The sequence below is a fragment of the Castanea sativa genome, chromosome 3 (assembly GCF_040712315.1).
Source record: "Castanea sativa cultivar Marrone di Chiusa Pesio chromosome 3, ASM4071231v1".
In the NCBI taxonomy this organism is placed as follows: Eukaryota; Viridiplantae; Streptophyta; class Magnoliopsida; order Fagales; family Fagaceae; genus Castanea; species Castanea sativa.
Window position 1 is genome coordinate 25,641,211 of NC_134015.1, and position 24,174 is coordinate 25,665,384.

Consider the following 24,174-nt stretch of genomic DNA (forward strand, 5'->3'; position numbering starts at 1 on the left):
CAAATCTGGTAAGCTTCATAGTGGAATCAGACCTCAATTTTGAACTCTTTGCCACGGTCTCTTGGTTCATTTGGAATTGGCATAATCTAGTCAGAACCTCTTCTCCAGCTCTCCCTCTTGATCAGGTGTTTCACAGCGCTCTTACCTCTCTTCAAGAGTAACAAGATGCTCAACCATGCCTCCCTCCCTCTCTACCTAGATCGTTTTCTGCCTGGAGACTTCCATCTGTTAGAGATATATTAGCCTATTAGCATAAGCCCAAGCCTAATTCTACTTTGTGTGCAAGCCAAGTTTCCTACTTGTACTAGAAGTCTATTAGTTTAGGGTTTAGTCTACTATATATACACATGTTATGGTTCATTGTAACACAGGATTTGTACTACACTCTAATATATTATTGATGTAGCCCTTTAGGGTTTCCTCCGTGGATGTAGGCCGTTAGGCTGAACCACGTAACCCTCGTGTGTTATTGTGTTCTATACTTTATGTTTTCGCTTCCGCATCAACATAGTGTATCAATGCTAATATTTAACATGGTATCAGAGCCAGGTTTTCCTAGGACCTGTGGGTTATGGGCCCACCACGCTTCCGTGCTTCTCTATCTTCCTCTTCTGTCTTAGATCTATTTCCAGATGAGACACATATTCCTTCTGTAGCTGCTCTTGACCCTCCTATAGCTGATCCTGATCCTCCTGTAGTTGCTCTTGATTCTCCTATTGACTTCTCTGCCCAACCACCAGAAATCCTTGATCCCTTTCCTAATTCCCCCTTTAATGAACAAGTGGAAGATGAACAGATCGAAGATGAGCTACCCAACCCTGATCTTGGTTCCCCTGCTCCTGCTCCGCCTGAAGATCATGCACAAGACATTCCACCTCGTCACTCAACTCGGGTAAGGTCCATTCCTGCACATTTACTTGACTATCATTGTTACACTGCCCTTGCTACACAACACGAGCCTCACACCTATCGTGAGGCTTCCACTGACCCTTTATGGCAGATTGCAATGAAAGAGGAACTTGATGCATTATCTAAAAACCATACTTGGGATTTGGTCACTCTCCCCCCTGGGAAATCTGTGGTTGGTTGTAAGTGGATCTACAAGATTAAGACTCGCTCTGATGGGTCCATTGAGCGCTACAAAGCTCGTCTTGTTGCAAAAGGTTTTACACAAGAGTATGTGATTGATTATGAAGAGACCTTTGCTTCGGTTGCTCGTATCTCTTCTGTTCGTGCCCTCTTAGCTGTTGCTGCTGCCAGTAAATGGGATCTTTTCCAGATGGATGTCAAAAATGCATTCCTTAATGGGAATTTAAGTGAAGAAGTTTATATGCAACCTCCTCCTGGTCTCTTTGTTGAATCAAACAAGGTTTGTCACCTTCGACGTGCACTTTATGGCCTTAAACAAGCTCTACGTGCTTGGTTTGCCAAATTCAGCTCTACCATCTCTCGTTTGGGTTACATGGCCAGTCATTATGATTCTGCCTTATTTCTTCGTCGCACTGACAAAGGCACTATTTTACTTCTCTTGTATGTGGATGATATGATCATAACTGGTGATGACCTTAGTGGCATTCAAGAACTCAAGGATTTTCTCAGTCAGCAGTTTGAGATGAAAGATCTTGGACATCTCGGCCTACTTCGGGGTCTTGAAATCACTCATTCTACGTATGGACTTTACATTACTCAAGCCAAGTATGCCTCTGAACTCTTGTCTAGAGCTGGACTCACTGATAGCAAGACTGTTGACACTCCAGTCGAGCTTAATGCGCATCTGACTCCCTCAGGGGGGAAACCATTGTCTAATCCCTCTCTTTACAGACGCTTAGTTGGCAGCCTAGTTTATCTTACTGTTAGTCGTCCAGACATTTCCTATGCTGTTCACCAGGTGAGCCAGTATCTGTCTGCTCCACGATCGACTTACTATGATGCTGTTCTGCGCATTCTTCAGTACCTAAAGGGCACTCTCTTCCATAGTCTTTTCTACTCTGCTCAGTCTCCTCTTGTTCTCCATGTATTTTCTGATGCCAATTGGGCAGGAGATCCCACTGATCGCAGGTCCACCATTGGTTATTGCTTTCTTCTTGGTTCTTCTCTAATTTCTTGGCGAAACAAGAAACAAACTCATGTGGCCCGTTCTAGTACTGAAGCAGAATATCGTGCCCTTGCTGATACCACATCTGAGCTTCTTTGGCTACGATGGCTTCTCAAAGACTTAGGTGTGTCTACATCATCTGCTACTCCTCTTTATTGTGACAACAAGAGTGCCATTTATATTGCTCACAATGATGTCTTCCATGAACGGACTAAACACATCTAGATCGATTGTCATTTTATCCGTTATCATCTTGTCCATGGTGCTCTCAAGCTAATCTCAGTCTCCTCTACAGATCAACTTGCAGATATTTTCACCAAGTCACATCCTAAGGGACGCCTTCGTACTTTGGTTGACAACCTCAAGTTGGTCTTACATCCACCTTGAGTTTGAGGGGGGCTGTTAACATGTATAATGTTGTGGGCTTTAGGCCCAACTAGTTTACTTGTATAGCACTCTTACTTGTACTACACTCATATTTACTCATACTGCACTCATATGCCTCCTATATAAAGGCACTCATGTATATTCTTTCAGTGAGAAATACAATACTATTGAATTCAGTATTTCTAACACCATCGACGAATTGCTACAAAATAAATTTCGACAGTGCCATTTTAAGTTGGAAGACAGATTTGGTATTAGTGTTGTCATTAGAAATGATCAAGGACTAATCATGGCTTCTTTGTCATAGAATGTTGCTCTTCCATCTTCTGCAGTTGAGGTCGAGGCCATATCAGCAGCCAAAGCTCTGGAGTTCTCTTTGGAAATTGGTGTGTTGACGGCTATTCTTGAGGGTGACTCAAGTTTAGTTATTAATTCACTGAAAGATCCAGCTCCATCCTTGGCTTCCTTTGGTCACTTGATCTGTGATGGAAAAATTTTAGCTAAATCTTTTAATAATATTTCTCTCTCATGTTCGCTGCGAAGGCAATTCTGTAGCTTATAAACTAGTTAGGCATGTTATACATGTCACTGGTTATTCTGTGTGGATGGAAGATTTTCCACCTCACCTTCATGCTGTAACTCAAGCCGATTTAGCTTCAGTTCCTGAATAAATTTGACAGCTTCATTCTCAATAATAATAGTAATCATCTTAGGTATGAAGTGAAGAATGCCGAATTACTATAGTTTGACAGTGAGGTCAAACCGTTTTAAATTGATAATTTGAAAATATCCTAAAAAATAAAAAAAATTGAAAATAAGGAGAAAGTATTTGTATAATTGTATGGTCATTTTCTGGTTCTTTAAATTAATTAGGTTATAACCCATGTTAGTAATGGTGATGTGATCTTACTTTTTACCTAAGTGATTGAGGAAGTCATCTCGATTGTCACATAAGCAGTATAAATGGGTCACTCGACAACAAAAAAATCAACAACAGATTTGAAAATGATATTAGCGATGGGCTCATATGAGAGCCAGTAAAAAATTGATAATGCAATTTTTGTGAAAAATATTGTGTTAGTAGCATTGTTCATACTTTTCCTTAATAGGTGCAAATTTTTCTAGGTGAAATCAATTGACCAATTGGACTTATTAATTAGCCCCTTTGGTCTTCATCCGGTTGGCTTTTATGGCTCAATGATTTTGCTTTGAAATTACAAGAAAGAAGATGCACCTTATAAGTTGGTGGATCTTATGATTTTGTCAAAAGGAACCATGTTTGTATTAATATGGATAATGTTTCACATTGTTTTCATTAATTTTAAAGGTAAGAACAAAAATGTTAGGCCCAACCAATTGATAATTTGATATGCCACATGCCCCATACAATTGTTTATAAAAAAAAAAAAAAAAACCTTGAACAATAGGTTTTATTTATTTATTATTATTTTCTTTTTTTGAGAAGAAACTGTTTGAGTTTTTATCAGTATATAGTTTTTTTTTTTAATAGAAGGAATCAATGTATAGTTGGTTACAGGTTTTCTTGAAATTGAAATAACACATTGTAATAAAATAATGCCTTAAATTGCTGCGACTTATTTTCTTCTTAACTTATCGTTAAAAAAAATAAAAATAAAAATAAATTCCCGGCCCACTTTAGGGACCAGGGTTTAAATCCTGACCTTTTACTTTATCTGAGTAGGTAATTCCATTAGGCCAAGCGGGTGCTCGCGTAAATGATGAGTTAAACTAATTAATTTGGAAAATTGTGAGTTAAACTAATTAATTTGGAAAAAGCAAAGGGCATTGTTTTTGGCCAGTACAAGTGTGATTCAAATTTTTATTTTTATTTTTTATTTTTTACAGTTCAATTTATACAATAGTAGGGGATTTGTACATTGTTCTATTAATAAATGAGAGCATGTTAAGTATTGATTTATAAGACTCTTAAGTAATTCAAATCTTAATTAATTTAGTTTCGTATGTTCAATATCTTGCAAAAACGTGAATTGCTATATAAATATGGATCAAGCTCTTAAATGTTAGATCTATAGAAAAGTATGTCTATCAATTTTTTAAATCTATCAAAAAAAAATATTTATAGCAAACTATATGATGTTTTTGAAGGGTAATTATTCCTTATTTTGAGAAAATAACAATATGGTATTTTCACATTTCACATTATAATGTATCTTATTAATTAGATTTATGGTGGATTCATTATTCATGTGTGAAGGAGTACTATGTCTGCTATACTTTGGAAGTATCTAATAATTTTTTTCTTTCAAAGTTAGCAATTTGGTATTTCCTCCTCTCATATAGATATAAACCCCACCAATTATTGAGGGAGTATTGCATTGCTATACTTATAAAGTAAGTAATAATTTTTTCTTCCAAAGATAACAATCTAGATCCACTCTTGACTCACCCATTCCTTCCAAAGATGCAATGTCATATGATATTCCCTCATCTCACATGGATAGTAGATCTCACCATAAATTTCGTTATTAAGATCTATTATTATGTGTTTTCTATATTAAAAAAAAATCTATTATTATATAAGAGATAGAAATCCTCCCACCTCTAACTTCCACATTATTAAAAAAAGGGAAAAAGTACTACATGATTGTATGTTGCGTAAAATAGTACTGCGTGATAGTAATACCTGAAATATTTTTAGGTATTTGGTATGACAAGTAAAATTTTTCAAGTAAGCTATCAAAATTGGTGGGCTAGCCATTGGACTTGCTAGTGATAGGATTGTTGGAACGATGGCTCCCATGATCGGACTATTGGCGACCACCACTAGAGCTATGTCTTTGGTGATTGGAACGGTGTCTTCGGCCATTAGATTGCCAGCACTAGTGGTCAGAAACGACGACTTTAGTTATCAGACCTTTAGCATCGGTTGCTAGAGTGACGATTTTAACCATCAGACCTTGGCACAAGTCACAAGGGCAGCGGCTTCAACCATCTATTTGTTGACACAGGTCATTGGAATGGCAAATTTTGCCACCAAACTGTCGGCACAGGTCATTGAAATGGTGGCTTCGACCATTAGACTGTTGGCATTGGCTGCCTAACCCACCTAGTCGATGACCTAGCACTAGATGGGGTGAGGTAAGCCACTATGTGTTTTTGTTAAATGTTTTACCAAAATTCTAAAGATAAAACATTTTGCAACTTTTTATAAACGATTATACGGTCAATGAAAAATATTTTACAAGTTTGACCACATTTTACCTACAAAACAAACAATTGAAATTGAGAAAAAACTTTTCAAAGAAAAATATATTACTCAATGATTACTCCATATCTGCATATAGATCATAACTACCTATGTCTTAAGATTAGGTGAAACACTTCCAAAAAAAAAAAAAAAAATTCTTGAATGAAAAATACTCCTAAATTAAAATAAATACATATTTTATCTTCTCACATGATAGTGTGTTTTACTGATTAAATTTATATTTGTGACCTATTATTTATGTGAGAAAGAGAAATATACTTAAGCCGGAGTATCTTATAATATTCTTACATAGATGATGACAAATTCTAGAAGACTCTAAAAGGAAGGTTACAAGAGGATTAATTTTAATTTTTCTAGATTCATTAGAAAAAGTTGATGAATCTTATAAATACTAGCAAACCTACTATTATGAATTAAAGAAAATGCAAACGGTAGAACAATTAAAAATACAGGATGGCAACAGAGGATGGACCACAGGATTTAGGCCACCTACATGTCCTATGAGTATGGTGGCGTTAGACTAAATTTAATTAATTTAATTGTTATTTGGACTAAATGTTCAATATTACATTTATGGTCTATCAGGGATTCATTTATTTTGTTGAAACTAAATTTTTGTTGTTGAAAACAGTATAGATAAAAGTAAAAGTTAGCTGAGATAATACAATGAAACTCATAAATAGTATCAAAAGTGTAGTGAGACCCATAAATAATAGTAAAAATAAGCTGAATAGTAAAATAAATTGACAAAATTAATCATGCCAAACTGACACTTAATAACAAAAAAGGTACAGTATTGTAGTTATAGGATGTTACCATTGAAATCTAACAATACTAGCACAACTACTATGAGGCTCACTCTATCTTTTATCTCGGAAAAAACAAAAGAATGAGGGTTTTAAAAACTGAACCGAGAGCCAAACCATTTTTTTCAAAATTCTTGGTTCAACCTAGTTTTTGATTGGTTTTAAGGGTTTTTACTGGACTGGACTGGCTCTCGGTTCTTGGTTGACTGGTCAGACTAGCCGGTTCAATTCGGTTTTTAAAATAATGCTCACAGCCAAACAACAACTTACTTGTATTGCCTCAAAAAATAAACTTTACAAAGAAAGTTTGATTTACAAAATAAGTAAATAACAACCAATAGTGTAAATAATAGGAAAGCCACTTAATGTCTTAAATAGTCCTCTAATCTTTTTCTTTTTTTAGTTGAGAAAATAATCCCTTAATCTGATCCAACTAAATCCAAAGAAACAGAGCAAAAGATTGAAATTATCCATGACAAGATAACTCATGTTTTAGAACCAAAAAATGAGCAATGATTTTTTTTTTTTAAATTTTATTCTCTTCAACAAACCAGAACAAAATAAAACAAAACCAGGTCTCTTTGATATTACAAAATGACAAGAACACCCTTACATTCACGAACATAATTGTATTGCCTAAAATAAAATAAACTTAAAAAAAAATTAATTTACAAAAAACAAATAATAGTGTAAATAATAGGAAAGTCACTTATTAATGTCTTAAATTGCCGCATAATATGCTCCAAACAAATTCAAAGAATGTGAACAAAACATTGAAGTTATCCATAACAAGATAAAACCCCACCAAAAGATTTTACAAGTAACTCTCGGTTTTTTAGAAACTCTGTGTCAACAAACCAAAACAAAACGAAAACAAAACCAGGTCTCCTTCCTATCAAAAAAAAAAAAAAAAAAACCAGGTCTCCTTGAGATAAAATGAAAAATGTCAAAAACACCCATATATAGTCACGAATATTCTCTCCTTGTCCGATCCATACTCTCAGGCCTCAGCTCCTCAGCACTGTAGCCCGTGTGACCACTCACAAGTCACAACAACACAGAGAGAGAGGGAGAGAGAGAGAGAGAGACACCCTCTTCTTAGCCACCATTTAAGACCATACACATGCGTGCTTAATAAGCCATTTCACATTCACTTCTATCTTTTCTCTCTTTCTCTTTCTCTTTCTCACTCACACAAAGTCACACAAACACACACACACACACACCACTCACAAAGGACAGCTCTCACAAACCCTAGATCTTCTTGTTAATCCCTACTATCAAAAGCTTAATATAATAAATATAATTCCCTCATCTTCAAGTAACTGTCCCTTTTTTCTCTCTTACCCACAATCCCAATTCCCCCACACAAACCCCATTTCCAGATCTGAGCTTCAAATTTGGATTTTTGGGTATTTGGGAAAAATTCCCATTTCTTCAATTGCAGCAATCTTAATCTGATCGGATTTGATAAGATAAACAAAACCCAGTTCCTGTTTTGTGTTATTTTTGTTTCTAAAGACTGAATTTTGTGCCTTTTGTGTTAGGAAAGTGTTGAATTTTGATATAAATTCAATTGGGTCTAAAGCCAAAGGCTGGAAAAAAAATTATCTTTTGCTTGATTTGGTATTTAGATCTTTATGGGAATTTGCTCAAATTTGATTTGGATTTAGAGATATTCGTTCGTGTGCTTTATATGCATAGATCTGAGTAGTGAGCATAGGCTATATATGTGGTAGTAGTGACATTTTTCTGGGAAGTGGGTTCTCCATGGCAATGCCATCGGGAAATGTGGTATTATCAGACAAAATGCAGTATCCAAGTGGTGGTGGTGGGAGTGGTGCCAGTGGCGGTGAGATCCACCACCGACAGTGGTTCCCAGATGAGCGGGACGGGTTTATCTCGTGGCTGCGTGGCGAATTTGCTGCTGCCAATGCAATAATTGACAATTTGTGTCACCATTTGCGTGCTGTAGGCGAGCCCGGGGAGTATGATATGGTGATAGGGTGTATTCAGCAAAGGAGGTGTAATTGGAACCCGGTGCTGCATATGCAGCAGTACTTTTCGGTGGCCGAGGTGATATATTCTCTGCAACAGGTGGCGTGGAGGCGACAGCAGCGGTATTATGAGCCGGTGAAGGGTGGGGGCAAGGATTTTAAGAGATCTGGTGTGGGGTTTAAGCAAGGGCCGAGGTTTGACGTGAAGGAAGGGCATTATTCTAGTGTGGAGTCTCATAGTCATGATGGGAATTCCTCTGTGGGTGGTGGTGTCATGGGTTCGGAGAAAGGCAGCGGTGAGAGAGGTGAGGGTGAGGTTGGGAAGTTGGAGGATAAGGCTCCAGCAGTTGGGGAGGATAAAAAAGGTAATCAATTATGCAATTGGGTTTACATTTTGCTTTGTGTGTTGTTATTGCAATATGGTGCATGCTGCATTAATTAACTGAATTGCATCTTATGAGTTGTAGCTTGTTGGCAATGAATGGAATGCTTAATTTGAAATCATCTTATGTTAATGTTATTGACTAGGAAAATGACTTCTTTTGAAGCATCTTTTGGCCAACCATTTGATGTTAATGTTATTGACTAGGAAAGTAACTTCTTTTTAAGCATCTTTGGCCATGTGTGCAGCCATGTTACATGGGAATTTTGGATAAGTATTAATTTTCTTATGGATAAATATGAAGCAATTTATTTTGTAAGTCAATTAGGGGTAATTGTTCTCCTACCTGAAAGTTGCCTCCTTAGATTATGGCTACTTTTGAGATATGTAGTTACTACTTTAGATTGTTTGTCAATAGTACTGTTTTACCTGAAAGCTTATAGAACATCATATTGGATCATTGCACATATCTTTTGATGCGAACTCATTGCAAAATAAATTTTCTTAAGTGGCTTTTATATAGTTGCCAATACCAAATGACAATTTACAAGGAAGGACAAGGGTCTGTTGCCTTTTTTTGGTAATGTAATAGTCTGTGGCTTTAATTAAAAGAAAAAAAATGTTAATTTTTATTATTATAAAAATTTAGGTATGATTATAAAAATAGATCAGTATGGTGTATATTGCAAAGCTATTTATACTGATTTAAACAATCATTGCACATTAATAACAAAGTATCTGAAAATGAAAATTTAAATATATATAAACAAAGTATCACATAAATATTTAGACAAGCATGGCAAACCTGTATAATGATAACACCATTCTTGTGTTGCTCTGTTGTTAGAGAGCCTAAAACTCTGGAAAGTTTGATTGCCTATGGTTTCTTTTTCACCTTCTTCCCTCTATTTGCCTGGTTTTTTGGAAATATATTGGATTTTTTTTCTTTACTATTAGCAAACAGTGACTCATTAACTAACAAATTTTGTTGCTCTCCCAATGAAGGTTCAACAATTCCAAATAGAATCAAGCTTAAAGTTACAGAATTATGAAATATGAAATATGCCTTATATTTGAGAAATTCTATGCGGCAACTTTGATGTTTATTGTTTCTGGTTACCAAAGCAGATGCTGGCAGCTTGAAGAGTTTGGGAAGTTCAGAAGGGACAACGTGTGGCAATTCTCCAACTGAAGCCAAGGTGTTAGATGATGGATGCACCTCAAATTGCAAAGGTAATTGGATTTCTTTGTGGCATGCGCCAGGTTTGGGTTTTGTGGAGAGCGGGGGTGGGGGGATTAAAAACCCCTTTGGGAGTAGGTGAGCCATTGGGGTTTTATCCACCAGCTCTTGATTGGCCAAAGAGAAAGAGGAAGTGGTGGCTGCACTGAGTAGGATATAATTTGAAGGCTAATTCTGGTAGCTCTTTAGTTATCAATGGTTTGGTGGTTGGAACATCTAGGTTCCATTTTTTGGCTGAAAGGGGAGAAACTCTCCCTCTCTCTTGCCTGAATTTAGGACAGAATACAGATGCTTCTTATCTAGAAATTTTTTCTTTAATTTATCTATACAACTAATAACAGGATTCCCTGTTTGGATTTCATCATTTTGCGTACTAAAATATCCTCACAAAAATTCTTAAACTCTCTAAAATACCCCTATCTTTTAGTTAAATAATTTTAAATTTTAAAACACAAACTGGGTAGAAGAGTAATTTACTATTTTTAAAAAGTTCCTAAGTTTTAGGTTTTTTCCCTTAATCCCTTTATCTTCTCCAGTCTGAATTACCTTTTTTTATTTTTAAATTTTAAATTTAAAACTTCAAACTTTTATCAACTCTCATGTAGAGAAATATCTTAGAAATTAGGACACTATATATATCTCACTTTTAAACATTATTCCACGTAAAAAAACTCATGTAGAGAAAGATCCTAAGAATTAGGACACTATCTTTATCTCACTTTTAAACATTATGACACTAAACCAAAATGAAAAATGAAAAAAGAGCCTCATTGCATGCGTGAAGCACGTGTGATGAGGCTAGTTCTAAATATTTTTACTATTTTATTTTGACCTGGATTCCTATAATTTTCTTACAGAGAATCATTCTACAGAACAAAATCAAAATGAGAAGCAGAATCCTGCTCCGGTTCCAAAAACTTTTTCTGGCATTGAGAAGGTTGACGGAAAGGAGGTAGTATTCTACTAAATACTTTTGTGGATATCTATGACTTGGTTTTATTGCTTAATATGTTGAATCTCATGATGCTGAATTTTCATTTATAGTTTTCTATTTTTGAGATGTGCTTATCTTCATGTCAGGTTAATGTGGTTGAGGGACTGAAACATTTTGAATCGTTACTTGATGACTCAGAAGTTCCCAAACTTGTTTCTTTGGTTAATGAATTGAGGGCTGCAGGAAAAAGAGGACAATTTCAAGGCAAGTTTACTAAGTGCATTTTTTTTTTTCGGTACACTTGAAGAAGAAAGAAATTTTCATGTGGTTTCTTTCTCTAAAACTGTACCTGTGATTTTCAGATGATTCATTTGTTGCCATTGAAAATTTGGAACAAGTTTCACCATGTAGGCTTCAAAATTTTAAATAGACATAATCCATTTCCATGTATGTTTTAAAGTCTAGGGAGATCCATTTCTGGACACACTGCTTGCAAAATGGATTCTGTAACATTTATAGATGACATCTGAGGTACAGAAAATTAAAATGACTTTCTGTGATAGTAGTGCAAGTGATCTATGCATACGGAATTGTGCAATTCTGTATGCCATGCTTTTTTCCCTGATTTCTTACTGGTTTGTTCAAATATAGTCTGTGCTTGTTGTTTTTCTGGTTTCCCTAAAATATTACGAAAAGTTCATCAATCCTGAATTAAATGTAGATTACATGCATATTTATTTTTTGAATAAGAGACTGCATTTGAATGGAATGGAAAGTAACCTTGATTGGGAATTGAATGTAAATGACTTCTGTTATAATAACATTGCCATTATGCCCTTTATTTTTTAAAAAAAAGGGTTATAGACATTCATTAAAAAAAAGGGGGGGGGGGGTATTATGAGGACTTCATTAAAACTTCATAAAAGCACATTCCATTCTCTGATTCCTCCCAAGTTGGGAGGGATTAAAAAATGGGTTCAAGAGGGCTATTAAACTCCTAAATGAGTGAATAAAAAAATAATCAATCATTTTTTCCCCCATTCCATTTTCCCCTATTCCCCTCTCCCAAACAAGCTGTTAGTGCCAGCATTATATGATTTAATAAGTCTTGAATTTGTTTATTGCACACACATTTACTCAACTGCACTGTGTACTCTACAATCAAGGGTTAATGTGCTTATCTGTGTTTGTCTATAACTCTCTCTCTGTCATATATATATATGAAATTATGAACAATTATATGATAATTCCAACATAATTTACAATTATATCTTGAACAGTATTACAAAGTCATCATGTGATTGAAGGAAATCTTTGACAGATTAAAACTCCATTAATTACAAAACTTGAAGAACTAAGGTTAAGTTTGGTAACAGTTTTTGTTTTCTATTTTCAAAAACTTGTTTTTGGGAATATAAAGAAAAAAAAAATTCTTGTATTTTAAAAATCAAAAACATGTTTGGTTAGTTGAAATTAAAAAAAAATGAAGCTTTTTGAAGAAAAAAATAGAAAATACTAAAATATGTTGTTACTAGGATTTGAACTCTAATGCTAACTCATTAGATGAGACAGATTCATTAAGTTAAATGCGTGTTTTTATTAACTTTTGAAAATTAGAAACTGAAAACAACATTTTGCATGTTTTCAATTTCCTTCACAAATTGAGTTTTGAAATTAGTTTTTGTTTTCTGTTCATTTTGGATTGCCAAACAAGTTTTTTAGTCTCAAAAATAGAAAATTGTTTTTGAAAACAGAAAATAAGGGGAAAAAATAGTTACCAAACATATCCTAAATAAATCTATTAAACTAAAAAATTATAAAATTAATAAATGATGGTCTTTCTATCTAGAACGATCTTCTAAATAAAATTTTAAGGATTGAGCCCATAAAGATTTCCTTTTATCAAGTAAATATCATATGTTTAAGATAATCTTTTTATTTTTCTATGTTTTAAATTTAAAATCTTTCAGGATAATGTAATGCGTTCCTGTCAGATGTAAACAACTGGTATTCTACTTTCTTTTGGCCATAAGGTTTATACTTGTTTCGACAACTCATTTGTCACAATTTGCAACACTTGATTTGGTGAGCTATATTAGATCAAAGGCTGATTATGTTGACACATTATTAACACTTCTCATTGTCTTTGAAGAGTCTTTGTCCCTCTTTTTCCTGACCCTTATTGGGGGTGTGGGATAGTGTATATTACTGTCTAATTCTGGATATTGACTCATAGGCTGTGCTTTTATCCTGCATCTTATGCATTTGGTGGGTTTAAATCGAACTAAGGAATTCCTTGAATGGGACCCACCATTTAATTTTTAATACAAACAGTGATTGATATCGATTTGATCTGTGTGGCATTTTGCATATAGGGAAACTGTTATTTATGTTCTTGAAAAAAATAGTGCCCAAAGCAGATATGGATCGGGTCTTTAAAAAATTGTAAAATATTTATGTTCATGTAAGAATTTACTGAAACTTATTTTTGATGGGTAGGACAGAATTATATTGACAAAAACAACAATTTACAAGAGCACAGGGGCATTCCCTACCAAACAAGAACAGCACTTATACAAACACAGGAAGAAACGACTAGCTACCTCCTAGAAACATCAAGCTCTCTGCAACTATACCTGTTCCTGAGTCCTTTCAGTATTCTTCTATAAGTATGGTCTATCTATGGAATTAATTTACACAAAATTGCATGAGCTTCTAATGGTTTGTCATTCCTCTCAGATGTCTCCTTCCACTAACAGTTTGTGAACCTGATGCAACCCTTCTGTAAGATGAAGGGCTAGGATTCTAGGGTTACTAACGGCAAGTCACCTGACCTTTTAAAATACTGAAGGCATAATAATTAATTAAACAGTAGAATTAAAAGAGAATGGACCAATGGGACTTTTCTTTTTCATTGGGCTTACATTTTCCTACATCAAAGCCTATATGATTTAGAGAATAAAATATATAAGAAGTGAACTAGATAGTTATTTGAGCTATCAAAATAGCAAGAAGACTCACATCCAATCCCTGAGAGAAAGGTAGAGAAAAACCACAAATGCTAGATGAATTTCATTCAATAATTTTCAAAGAAGCTACTGTTACAACTTTTGCAAATCCTTAAATGAGATAAGAGAAAGTTGCTGTAGTAAGACACAATCACAACCATAAAATCAGCTTTAATCTATAAATCTGTTCTGCAGAGGTCATATGCCCAATTAAAAAAGAAACATGACTTATTAGTGGTCATGTGGCTCATTTAATGGTCACATGAATTATTACATAAAAGAATTTAAAGACGAAAATAGCAAGCATGTAAGTTACTCTATCCCTAATTGTTAGTCCTCTATTCCATTCTGGGATGTCCCAAAATAAAGTCCTATTTGAAAAGTCAATAAATAAGTTTCATAACGTGCCTTTTACTTTATTTAAAAAGTCAGTGAGGGTAGTTTTGGAAACATGTACCTTTAAGACAATACATTAATCTGCTTCCTCTAGTGTTCCTTGGTGGTTGCTAAGTGTTGTAAAAAATCCTCTTCAACATGTTTTGCATTAGTTGCACATTCATAAGACTTAGGATCTGCTTACTGAAGCTTAATAGAATACTCTGTTAGAATTTTAGTTAAATTAGATGATTCACGATTTCCTAATAGCTTAAGCTTTTGGGAGAATATGTAATATAACATGGTATAGGAATAGGAGGTCATTAGCTTGATCTCTGTCTTCACTCTACCTTCTATTTAATATGTTAAAAATCCCACATGTTGGGCACCGTTTATTAAGGGGAGTTTAGGCCCACACGAGGGGGATTGTTAGAATTATAATCAAATGATTAAATTCATCATTTTCTAATAGCTTAATCTTTTGGGAGAATTGGTAATTTAACAGACTCTATATTGGTTTGGGTAATGCTAAACCCTTTGTTCATGGGACCTTTTTTTGGCTAATCCCATTCATCCTAGGTAGATATAACTTGTCTTCAATGCTGTGAATTTTTTTTTTCCCTCATTTTTGACAAGTATGTCCCTTCATTCAAAGAACATATTGACTATTGTTTTAGATTTCCCCCACTTCTGAAGAGAGAAATTTTGGTTGGCTGTGGAAAGTTGTTTTTCTTTTTGTTTTTTGTTTGTTTTTTTTTTTTTGGGGGGGGGGGGGTGTTGATGTTTTGCGGGGACCATGAGATTGGTGGTATTTTGCATTGCAAGAGAGTTGTCCAAATCTAGAACAGTGATTTGCCTTTTGAGAAACTTTCTGAGTAAAAGGTTGATAGTGCTACTATTACAACTATTACCAGCACTGTTATTGTTATTTTTATTGCTTATCTTTCTGTTTGTGTACATAGCCTCTACTTCTTTCTAGAAAAAAAAACAAAAAGAATGGGAAGGAAAAAAGCCTATTCTAATTTTGGATACATTATTGGACAAAATTGTTTTTTACGTGATTTGTATTTCATTATTTCTTGTTAAAAATTTGCTGCTAGCTTTTGTGGAAGCATTTTTAAATTTATAAAGATTTTCCTTCTATGTATATAAGTAATAACAATGGGTAGGATCTTTGTTTGGTGAGAAGCAGGTCAGACGTATGTGGTCTCAAAGAGGCCTATGAAGGGACATGGAAGAGAGATGATTCAGTTAGGCCTTCCAATTGCAGATGCACCTCCAGAAGAGGACAATGCAGTAGGAACCTCCAAAGGCATGTTCAATATTAAGAATATTTGTGTTGGATAGTAAAATTTTAAGAGCTCTGTTGGTTATCTTTTTACTTAAATATCATTTCTTGGATCTCTATAAATTTAACTTTGCAGACCGGAGATCAGAATCCATCCCTTCCTTGCTGCAAGATGTTATTGAACGCTTAGTAGGCATGCAGATTATGACTGTGAAGCCAGACTCTTGCATCGTCGATTTTTATAATGAGGTTGATCATTAAGGTGTTTTCTTTTTGTAATTATAAGTGTGTAATGTGCCAACCAAGCCTAATTTTATGGTGATTACTTCTAGGGTGATCACTCACAGCCTCACATTTTCCCACATTGGTTTGGAAGGCCTGTTTGCGTCCTGTTCTTGACGGACTGTGACATGACCTTTGGAAAATCTTTTCCGAATCAACCACCTGGGGATTATGGAGGCTCTCTCAAGCTTTCTCTTACACCTGGGTAATCACTTTTAACCCTGAACTCTTTTCTTCTTGTTGCTTTATTTTTACTGGTTAAGAGGTTGCTACTTTAAGGGTATGTTTGGATGGACAGATAGGAGATGAAAGGTGAAGGGATATCAAGTTTTGAGGGAAGGAGCACCATTCAATATCCTTCTTTTAAATTCCTTCAAATTTGGGGAATTTGAATGGAGGGGATATCAAGTTTAACAAAATTACTGATTAAAATTTCAACATCTAGACGACACTTATTTGTCATAGCACTCTATTGTTAATTTACACGACATCTTATCATTTCATCTCATTTCCTCCTTGCAAACATACAAAGGGGGCTGCCTGCACTCTCTCCTCCCTTGTGACTAGTCCTTTTGATGCAGGACAACCAGAACAAAATACAACAAAAGGAAAATAACAGGATACGATCTAAGAGTCAGCACCTAGGTTTGACACTAAGTGAGAAAACCACTAGGTGTTAGCATCAAATAAACGAAAAGACCATTTTTTTTTTATTCATCAAAGTATCTATTGTCTTTAGAAGGAGTACAATAGGTTGCTTATATAGGGAAAACTAAACCCTAGTTCTGATTGGCGGAGGAAACTCTAATTGCCTTACTACAAAAATAAACTTGCTTCAAAATATGGAAATACTAATTCCCTAATAAACTATTAGGACTTAAAACATAAAAATACAATTGACTTGCAAACATAAATAATACTAAATAAATGTCTTCTTGCATCTCTTGCATCACCTTCTCTCCCTCCAAACTCCAAAATATAGTTTTAATACTTATCTATTATCATCTTTCTAGAAGAAAAGTTTTTTCTGTGTAGGTTGATGTAATTGAAAATTTAGGCATGCCAAGGAGAAAATTATGGAAGAATAATTGCTAGTGTTCTGGTTTAGTGGTATCAAGTACTAACTGAAAAGAGCAGCTATTGTGGCTCCTTGGGAAAGTCAGTTGGGCTTTTCATACATTGAATTTTTTAAATTTAAAATTTTAATTTTAAAATAGCACCAGAAGGAATTTCCCTTGACATTACTTCCACATACCCTAAGACCCTATAACTTGCACCAAAGTCCACCCACAAACAATTGCTACTTTGTCATTTTTGTTTTCAAAAATTGTACATGGAGCTATTAGGAGCTTCATATTTTTTAATAAATGATGCAAAATGAGGCTTAAAATGAGCTTGCAACTTTTTAATGCATAAGGAAACATCTTACTACTCATGGTGAATTGGCTTTATATAACTATCTACTTCCCAAGTTTCTTGCTTTTATTTTATTTGAGAGTTAACTGAATTTTCAGATCTGCTTTCTGATATAATGTTGGTCACCATGACAAAAACAGATCTCTCCTAGTTATGCAAGGAAAATCCTCAGATTTTGCCAGACATGCGATTCCCTCCCTCCGCAAACAGCGAATACTGGTTACTTTCACAAAGTCTCAACCGAAGAAATTCACACCTAGTGATGGTCAGCGCCTTTCCTCACCTGCAGGAGCCCAATCACCCCATTGGGGTCCACCTCCCAGTAGATCTCCCAATCATATTCGTCATCATGTGGCTAACAAGCATTATGCTCCCGTTCCTACTACTGGTGTACTGCCAGCCCCACCCATTCGTCCACAAATCCCACCTCCTAATGGCATGCAAACACTTTTTGTGCCTGCCCCAGTTGCACCAGCAATTCCTTTTCCTGCACCAGTCCCCCTCCCACCTTGTTCGACAGGATGGCCAGCTGCTCCATCAAGACATCCTCCACCTCGCCTTCCTATCCCTGGCACTGGAGTATTCCTTCCACCAGGCTCTGGTAATTCATCATCTCAGCAGTTACCAGGTACTGCAACGGAAGTGAACTTCTCTGCTGAGACAGCTTCCCTGCCAGAAAAAGAAAGTGGTTCAGGGAAATCTAGTCATAATACAAGTGCATCTCCAAAAGGGAAATTGGAAGGGAAAACACAAAGGCAAGACTGTAATGGGAGCATTGATGGAACTGGCAGTGGACATACAGTGGTGAACGATGTAGAAGAACAAAGTGTTGACAATGTGGTGGAAAGCAAGCCAGCCGGAGAAGTTTAGAGAGAGAGAGAGAGAGAGAGAGAGAGAGAGGGTTAAAGGAAAAAAGGAGGTAGGCTGCGAACTTCAAAGAGTTTGAAGCAAATGTAAAGAGCGGCAATATTCAAGACATGACATTTCATACTACCAAGGGGAACGAAGGGAGGGGGAAGAACTTTTCTGCTCTCTTAGAAATCCCTTGTGTCCTCTGTTCCTTTTTTTTGTTGTCTTATTATATGAATTCTTACATTAGGTGGAAAACTCAGATTCTTAATTTAACTGTGGCTCTTTTGCTATCTTGATCAAAAGTTTTGGTTTGGAGTTAATTGTAGATATGCAACCTATGCCTCTTGAAATCAATCCACGGAACAATCTGAGATTGAGCCAGGATACCTGCTTTCAAAGTTTAACAAAAGGAGGCAGTTAATGGTCAGCTAGCAGGGTTAACTCTGACAGATGAAAGTGACCAAAGCATGTACAAAGTATCGTTTTGGGAGTAATTGATCAAAATTCTAGCATAGAAAATGTAGGTCTTTTGTCTCGCAATATAATTTGAAAGCCGAGTTTCTGTTGTCTAGAACTTTAGATTGGTATGTATATATATTTGTGTAGTTTAAAAAAAAGGAAGGAAAAGTTCCCAAGGTAATAAAAATCTCATGAATGCATAATGAACCCAAAGTAACTAAGATTTGGGTAATTATAGATGTCAAAAGCTCCCATGATAAGAGCAAAAACATTTGTATTTGAGAAAAGAAATATAATTAGACTGGTGGATTTTGGTGTCATTATTTTTGTCGTGGACAACCAAGAGTTTTTATAATTGATTTCAATGGTAGGAGGTGGAATATCTTGTAAAAATTGTTGGACAAATTTTAGTTATAAAATTAGTTGTAACTTAAGGCTCTAATCTTATTCAATATTCTTAATGTTTTTAATACACATGTCAAATTTTGTGCCAATCAAATATTATTTACTATATGATTTATAAGATTATATTTTATGTATAATTTTAAATTACAAAAACTTGCAATTTAAAAAATTTATTAATGACGTGGTTATTGATCTTTAATTTTTTAGAAATTTTACAAACATGAAGGATATAAGAAGAGAATGTAATTCAATGGTGGATGTTAAGTAAAGTTGTAATTTTATACTAGAACTAATTTTGTAACTAAATTTTGTTCAAAATTGTATCTAGTCACTAGTTGAAGTGCTGTATGTTGTATGGTTTTGCTCATAAACATGTATAATCTATATATGTATATAAAACTGAAGCCTCTGGAGTTTCTACAATTATTTTTTTTTTTTTGGGTTAAGGGGAAAAGAAACAAACAGAGCTACCTCATCCTATCAGTAAGCAGAGAGTTAGAAGTCCTATTATACAATATACCATCAGCATTCATATTAAAAAAAAAATACAAAATATCAGGGCTAGGAGGATTATCAAACACTGCAAACTCCTCAGCCATGTTGCTGCCCCTTCTTGCAAGGGCATCAGCACATCCATTCCCTTCCTTGAACACCTGCACCACTCGGGTCTGGAGGAATTTGCTCAGCAAGTATCTGCAATCATTTAGAAGAGGGAGATAAGGTTTATTAGTACCACCTGTGGATGTGACAAGGCTAACCACCATTTTAGCATCCAACTCCACCACCAACCTCTGGACTCCAATGCCTAAAGCCAGCTTCAATCCATCCCTTAAAGCCCAAAATTCTATAACAAAGCTGGAGGCATGCCCAATGGATCTCGAAAAGCCTTTGATCCATCTCCCATTACAGTCTATAATTAAACCACCTCCCCCCACATTCCCACTTGAAGCTTCATTCGTATATAATTTAAACCACTTTGCGGTGGTTTGTCCCATTTCACAGGTATGGAAGTAAACTGTTTCTTCCTCCCAGATTTTGCAACGCAATAGAAATACTCCCTTGCTTCATTAAGACAGGATTCGTGCAAGTTCATGTTAAGAGGGACATTTTCAAACACAACTTTGTTGCGGTGTTTCCAAATGCTCCAAACAGCTAGAGGAAAGATTAAATTCCACAGAATAGAACTGTGATGGATTAGCTTACTTTGGCAATTTGCTTAGAGCCAGTCACTCACATCAAGAATAGGCAGAGAGGAAATACGAGGGGCATGGATTTCAGCCCAGAAGTGTCGCGCAAAAATGCAATCCCTGAGCATGTGCTCTATTGACTCATCTTGACTTCTGCAAATAGGACATAATTTGCTACAATTAATACCTCTAGCAGCCAAAACCTCCCTGACTAGGATGCTGTTATGCAAACATAACCATAAAAAGCTGAAAATTCTTAGGAAGGTGTCCAACTTCCAAATCCAATTGCCCCTAAAAGCCTTTTCATCCCCAACACCACCAATGATTTGGAGATAGGCTGAATTAACAGTAAACTCCCCATCCTTTGTGTACTTCCACATAATTACATCCTTCTCATCACCAAACTCTTGGCATGGAACAACTCTAATTTTATCCTTGATTATAGGTGGCAAGACAAAGGATAAACTCTCCCAAAATTACCCATGATTATCTGTATATCAGCTATAGCTAAGTTCATGTCATTCCTTGTTAATGGCCCCTCAATGAGCTCCCTTAGAGATTGCCCTTTAATCCAACTATCCATCCACACCTTTTTCCTTGATCCATTTCCAACCCCCCCAGCAAATACCCTTGGCAAAGGCGGGGAAACCAAGCTTAATGGCAGACCAGTTAGGAGAAGAAGGAAGAGCATCCAGATTATTAGCCCTCCTTCTGGAGTTAGAACAGTACTTATTCAACAGAATGCTCGCCCAAATAGCCTCTTTTTCCTGGTACATTGTCCAGTTTAGCTTTGCCAAAACGCAATGTTTTTAGCTCTGGCCGATTGGATCCCTAGGCCCCCTTCATCTTTAGGCCTAATAATTTTTCCCCATCTCACTAGGTGCATTCTCCGCTTCTCATTTGACGATCCCCAAAGGAAGTCTCTATTGATTTTATTCAACTTATCAATTCTTTTTCCTCCAATTTTGTTGAAAGCCATTATTTCAAGATGAAATGTAGAGAGAAAAAAGAAGAAGAGAGATTAATGATTGAAAACAAATTCATATGAAGGTTTTTGTTTAACGGATAGGTTGGTGGCTACAAAATAAAGAATCACTATGTTTGTCCTCTAATCTTACCCACCCAATTTGTAATCCTCTTAAATATTTTGGTTGTTTTTCTTTGCGTGTAGAAAAATGGCTTATGCAGTCACCGTTTAGAGAAAACAAAATGAAATCATATAAACCGAATTAAAAACTTATTCGTGGAAGCATTTAAGTGAGTTAATAGAGGAGATAATTAAAGATAATTTAGAACTGGTTCTTATTAATTGGAATTCAAATTCTATTGGGCGTTATTATGAAACACCATATCTTTTTTCTTTTTCTTTTTTTGGAGAAAAAACACCATATCTATATGTGTAGTATAAATTTACCTACATTTTCTAATTTTATATGAAAAAAATGTTGTGGCAATAGATGATTGCATAAATTAAACAATTGTTTTCAATATCTATGATCTCTTTTAGGTCTTAATTAAAAAGAAAGAAAAATTACAATCCACTTGGACATGCAAATCTAAGTGACCTCTTTAAGTTCTTAATAAAAAAGACAAAAAAAAAAATGACAATGCACTTGGACACGCAAATCTAAATAATTAGAAGCCAAACAAAGTGGTTTTTGTAGGATAATGATTTAAGGTAGTGATCAAGGTTTGTTCTCCTAAGTCTAATTGGCACATCCAATACCAAAACAAAGAAGTAAACTACCAAAAAAAAGCATCCATACCCTTTGAGCAAAGCCATTGATATATGCACCAAGTATTCCATGCCAAAGTATTGTATGTAGTACTGACACGTTCATATCTATATAGAAAGAACATTAATGATACATTACCATCTAGATATGTGAGAATTGAGAAACAATACCTTTTTGGCGAGGTTTTGCCTCCCGAAAATGTTTCTCTTAGGCTATTCTTGTGAACAATCACAATCTGTTTTATAAGTAAAACCTAATTTTTTATACACACACAAACACACTATATAAATAAAATGAAGTAGAAATTAGATTGACCTTCTAAGCAACTACATCATTCATACTAACAAAAGATGACCCAAAAGCAAGCAGAAAGCTACATAAAGATACATCGCATTATAAAATGAAAACCATCAAAAAAGAAGAAAAAAATAATGTAACCACAAAAGGAAAAAAAAAAAAAAAATTGTCATGATGAAGCTTTTGATTACTTAACCACCAAATAAGCATAATTGAATTGCAGTATTTGGATAGGTTTTCTATAAGATGAATATATTTTGCACAACATAAATAATATGAGAGTTTAATTAAACATAATAAATAGATGAACATATCATCTACTTTTTTTAATTTACATATTATTATATAAAAAATGAGGGAAAAAAAAAGATGTTTGGACCTATAAATTGTCATAAGAACTAAAAATTAAACATTTGATAAAAAATTAACTATGCACACGCTTGCATTTGATACGAACTCAAGTTTGAAGTAAACAAATACAATTGACCTCTACAAGGTCTCAAAAAAGAAATCATCAAACTTTCATTCTATTAAATTAGAAACAAACATGTGGGTTCCAGTTATCTCTACTGGTAAAGTCTCTGATAGTTGTATAAGAGATCTGGGGTTCAATCCCCGCCTACACCAAAAACTGATCGGTGTCTTGGTCTGATAATAAAGAGCTATTATCAGGATTGGATGTCATAAGTTGAAACTCTCTCAAAAAAAAAAAAAAAAAAGAAACAAACATTAACGTAGCCTTTATATTGAGGAAGATAGAAATTTACCTTGGTTTTTCCAAGAAGAGATAATATATATAATTCTTAACGAGTAGTGTAAAATGGTCGTCCATAAATTGACCGTCATTACTAATGACGACTGTTATTACTAAGGATGATCATAAGTACACATTAATGCTCAAATATAAATTCCTCACTTAAATGACACAAGTGTAACAGATGTACAACCTTTCTAGCCACTAGCTCATAGCTATTAAAACCATCTCAGGCTGACCATTACACAACCATTACAGAGCATTGAATGGGGATGGCTATTAAATGATCATTTAAGCCTCCAACTTAATCATAACTGATGGATAGAGATAAAACGCTCATCCATATTGCAAACCGACCATGATAATGACGAGTAAAAGTATTGACGAGCGTAAACGCATTAGTTACAGATAACATTTAATGTCCAAATGATAAATGAGCACAGAGCCATTACTGCTGTCCAATTATGCGCATTTAATGGCCGTTACAAATGTTAAAGGGCTGAGGCTAAATGGTCATTATTGGGCCATAAATCCTCTAGCTGTGGTACAATGTTAGAGAGGCTAGTAGATTGAGCATTTACTCACACAAAGGTTATATAAAGTCAGGAGAGACAAGTAAGTGGAGCATGTTGTACACACACACACAAATTACTCTACAGATTTCTAAAGAGTTTAAGCTAACTTAAGCATCAGGGGGTTATTGGCAGGCTCCAAACCGGTGTCATTATCTGCTTAGTGCTTTCTTTGGTACAGGATTTTCAGGTCATCCATTGTACTGACGAGGCACATACTGACAAGCTCCAGGTTGTCCATCGTACTGACGAGGAACATAAGACGAGGTGAAATCCTGCTTCATCAGTTTGGCGCTGTTTGTGGGAATGACAGGCTATCAATCAATAAGCCATTGAATTCTCTACTGACTAAGTTCCTTAGAACTGTGGACTCTACCACAACTGCGCCGCCGAACCTGGTGGTGATGGCTCAACAAATCCAAGCACTAACATCCAATGTGAAAGAATTGAAG

General features: G+C 35.2%; 1 protein-coding gene across 4 annotated transcripts; it reads left to right on the plus strand.

Annotated features, from left to right (window-relative positions):
* The first annotated feature begins 7,550 nt into the window (after positions 1-7,550).
* Positions 7,551-18,614, plus strand: LOC142627589 (RNA demethylase ALKBH10B). 4 transcript variants are annotated; one of them, XM_075801462.1, is made up of 8 exons: positions 7,551-8,900; positions 10,046-10,150; positions 11,015-11,109; positions 11,238-11,355; positions 15,664-15,786; positions 15,899-16,011; positions 16,095-16,249; positions 17,601-18,614. In XM_075801462.1, exons 1-8 carry the CDS (start codon positions 8,309-8,311, stop codon positions 18,328-18,330), a joined length of 2,031 nt encoding a protein of 676 aa, XP_075657577.1. In that variant the 5' UTR covers positions 7,551-8,308; the 3' UTR covers positions 18,331-18,614. The 4 variants fall into 4 exon arrangements, with proteins under 4 accessions (XP_075657577.1, XP_075657578.1, XP_075657579.1 ...); XM_075801463.1 differs by having other exon boundaries at positions 7,553-8,900; positions 15,667-15,786; XM_075801464.1 differs by having other exon boundaries at positions 7,553-8,900; positions 11,030-11,109.
* The last annotated feature ends 5,560 nt before the right edge of the window (positions 18,615-24,174 follow it).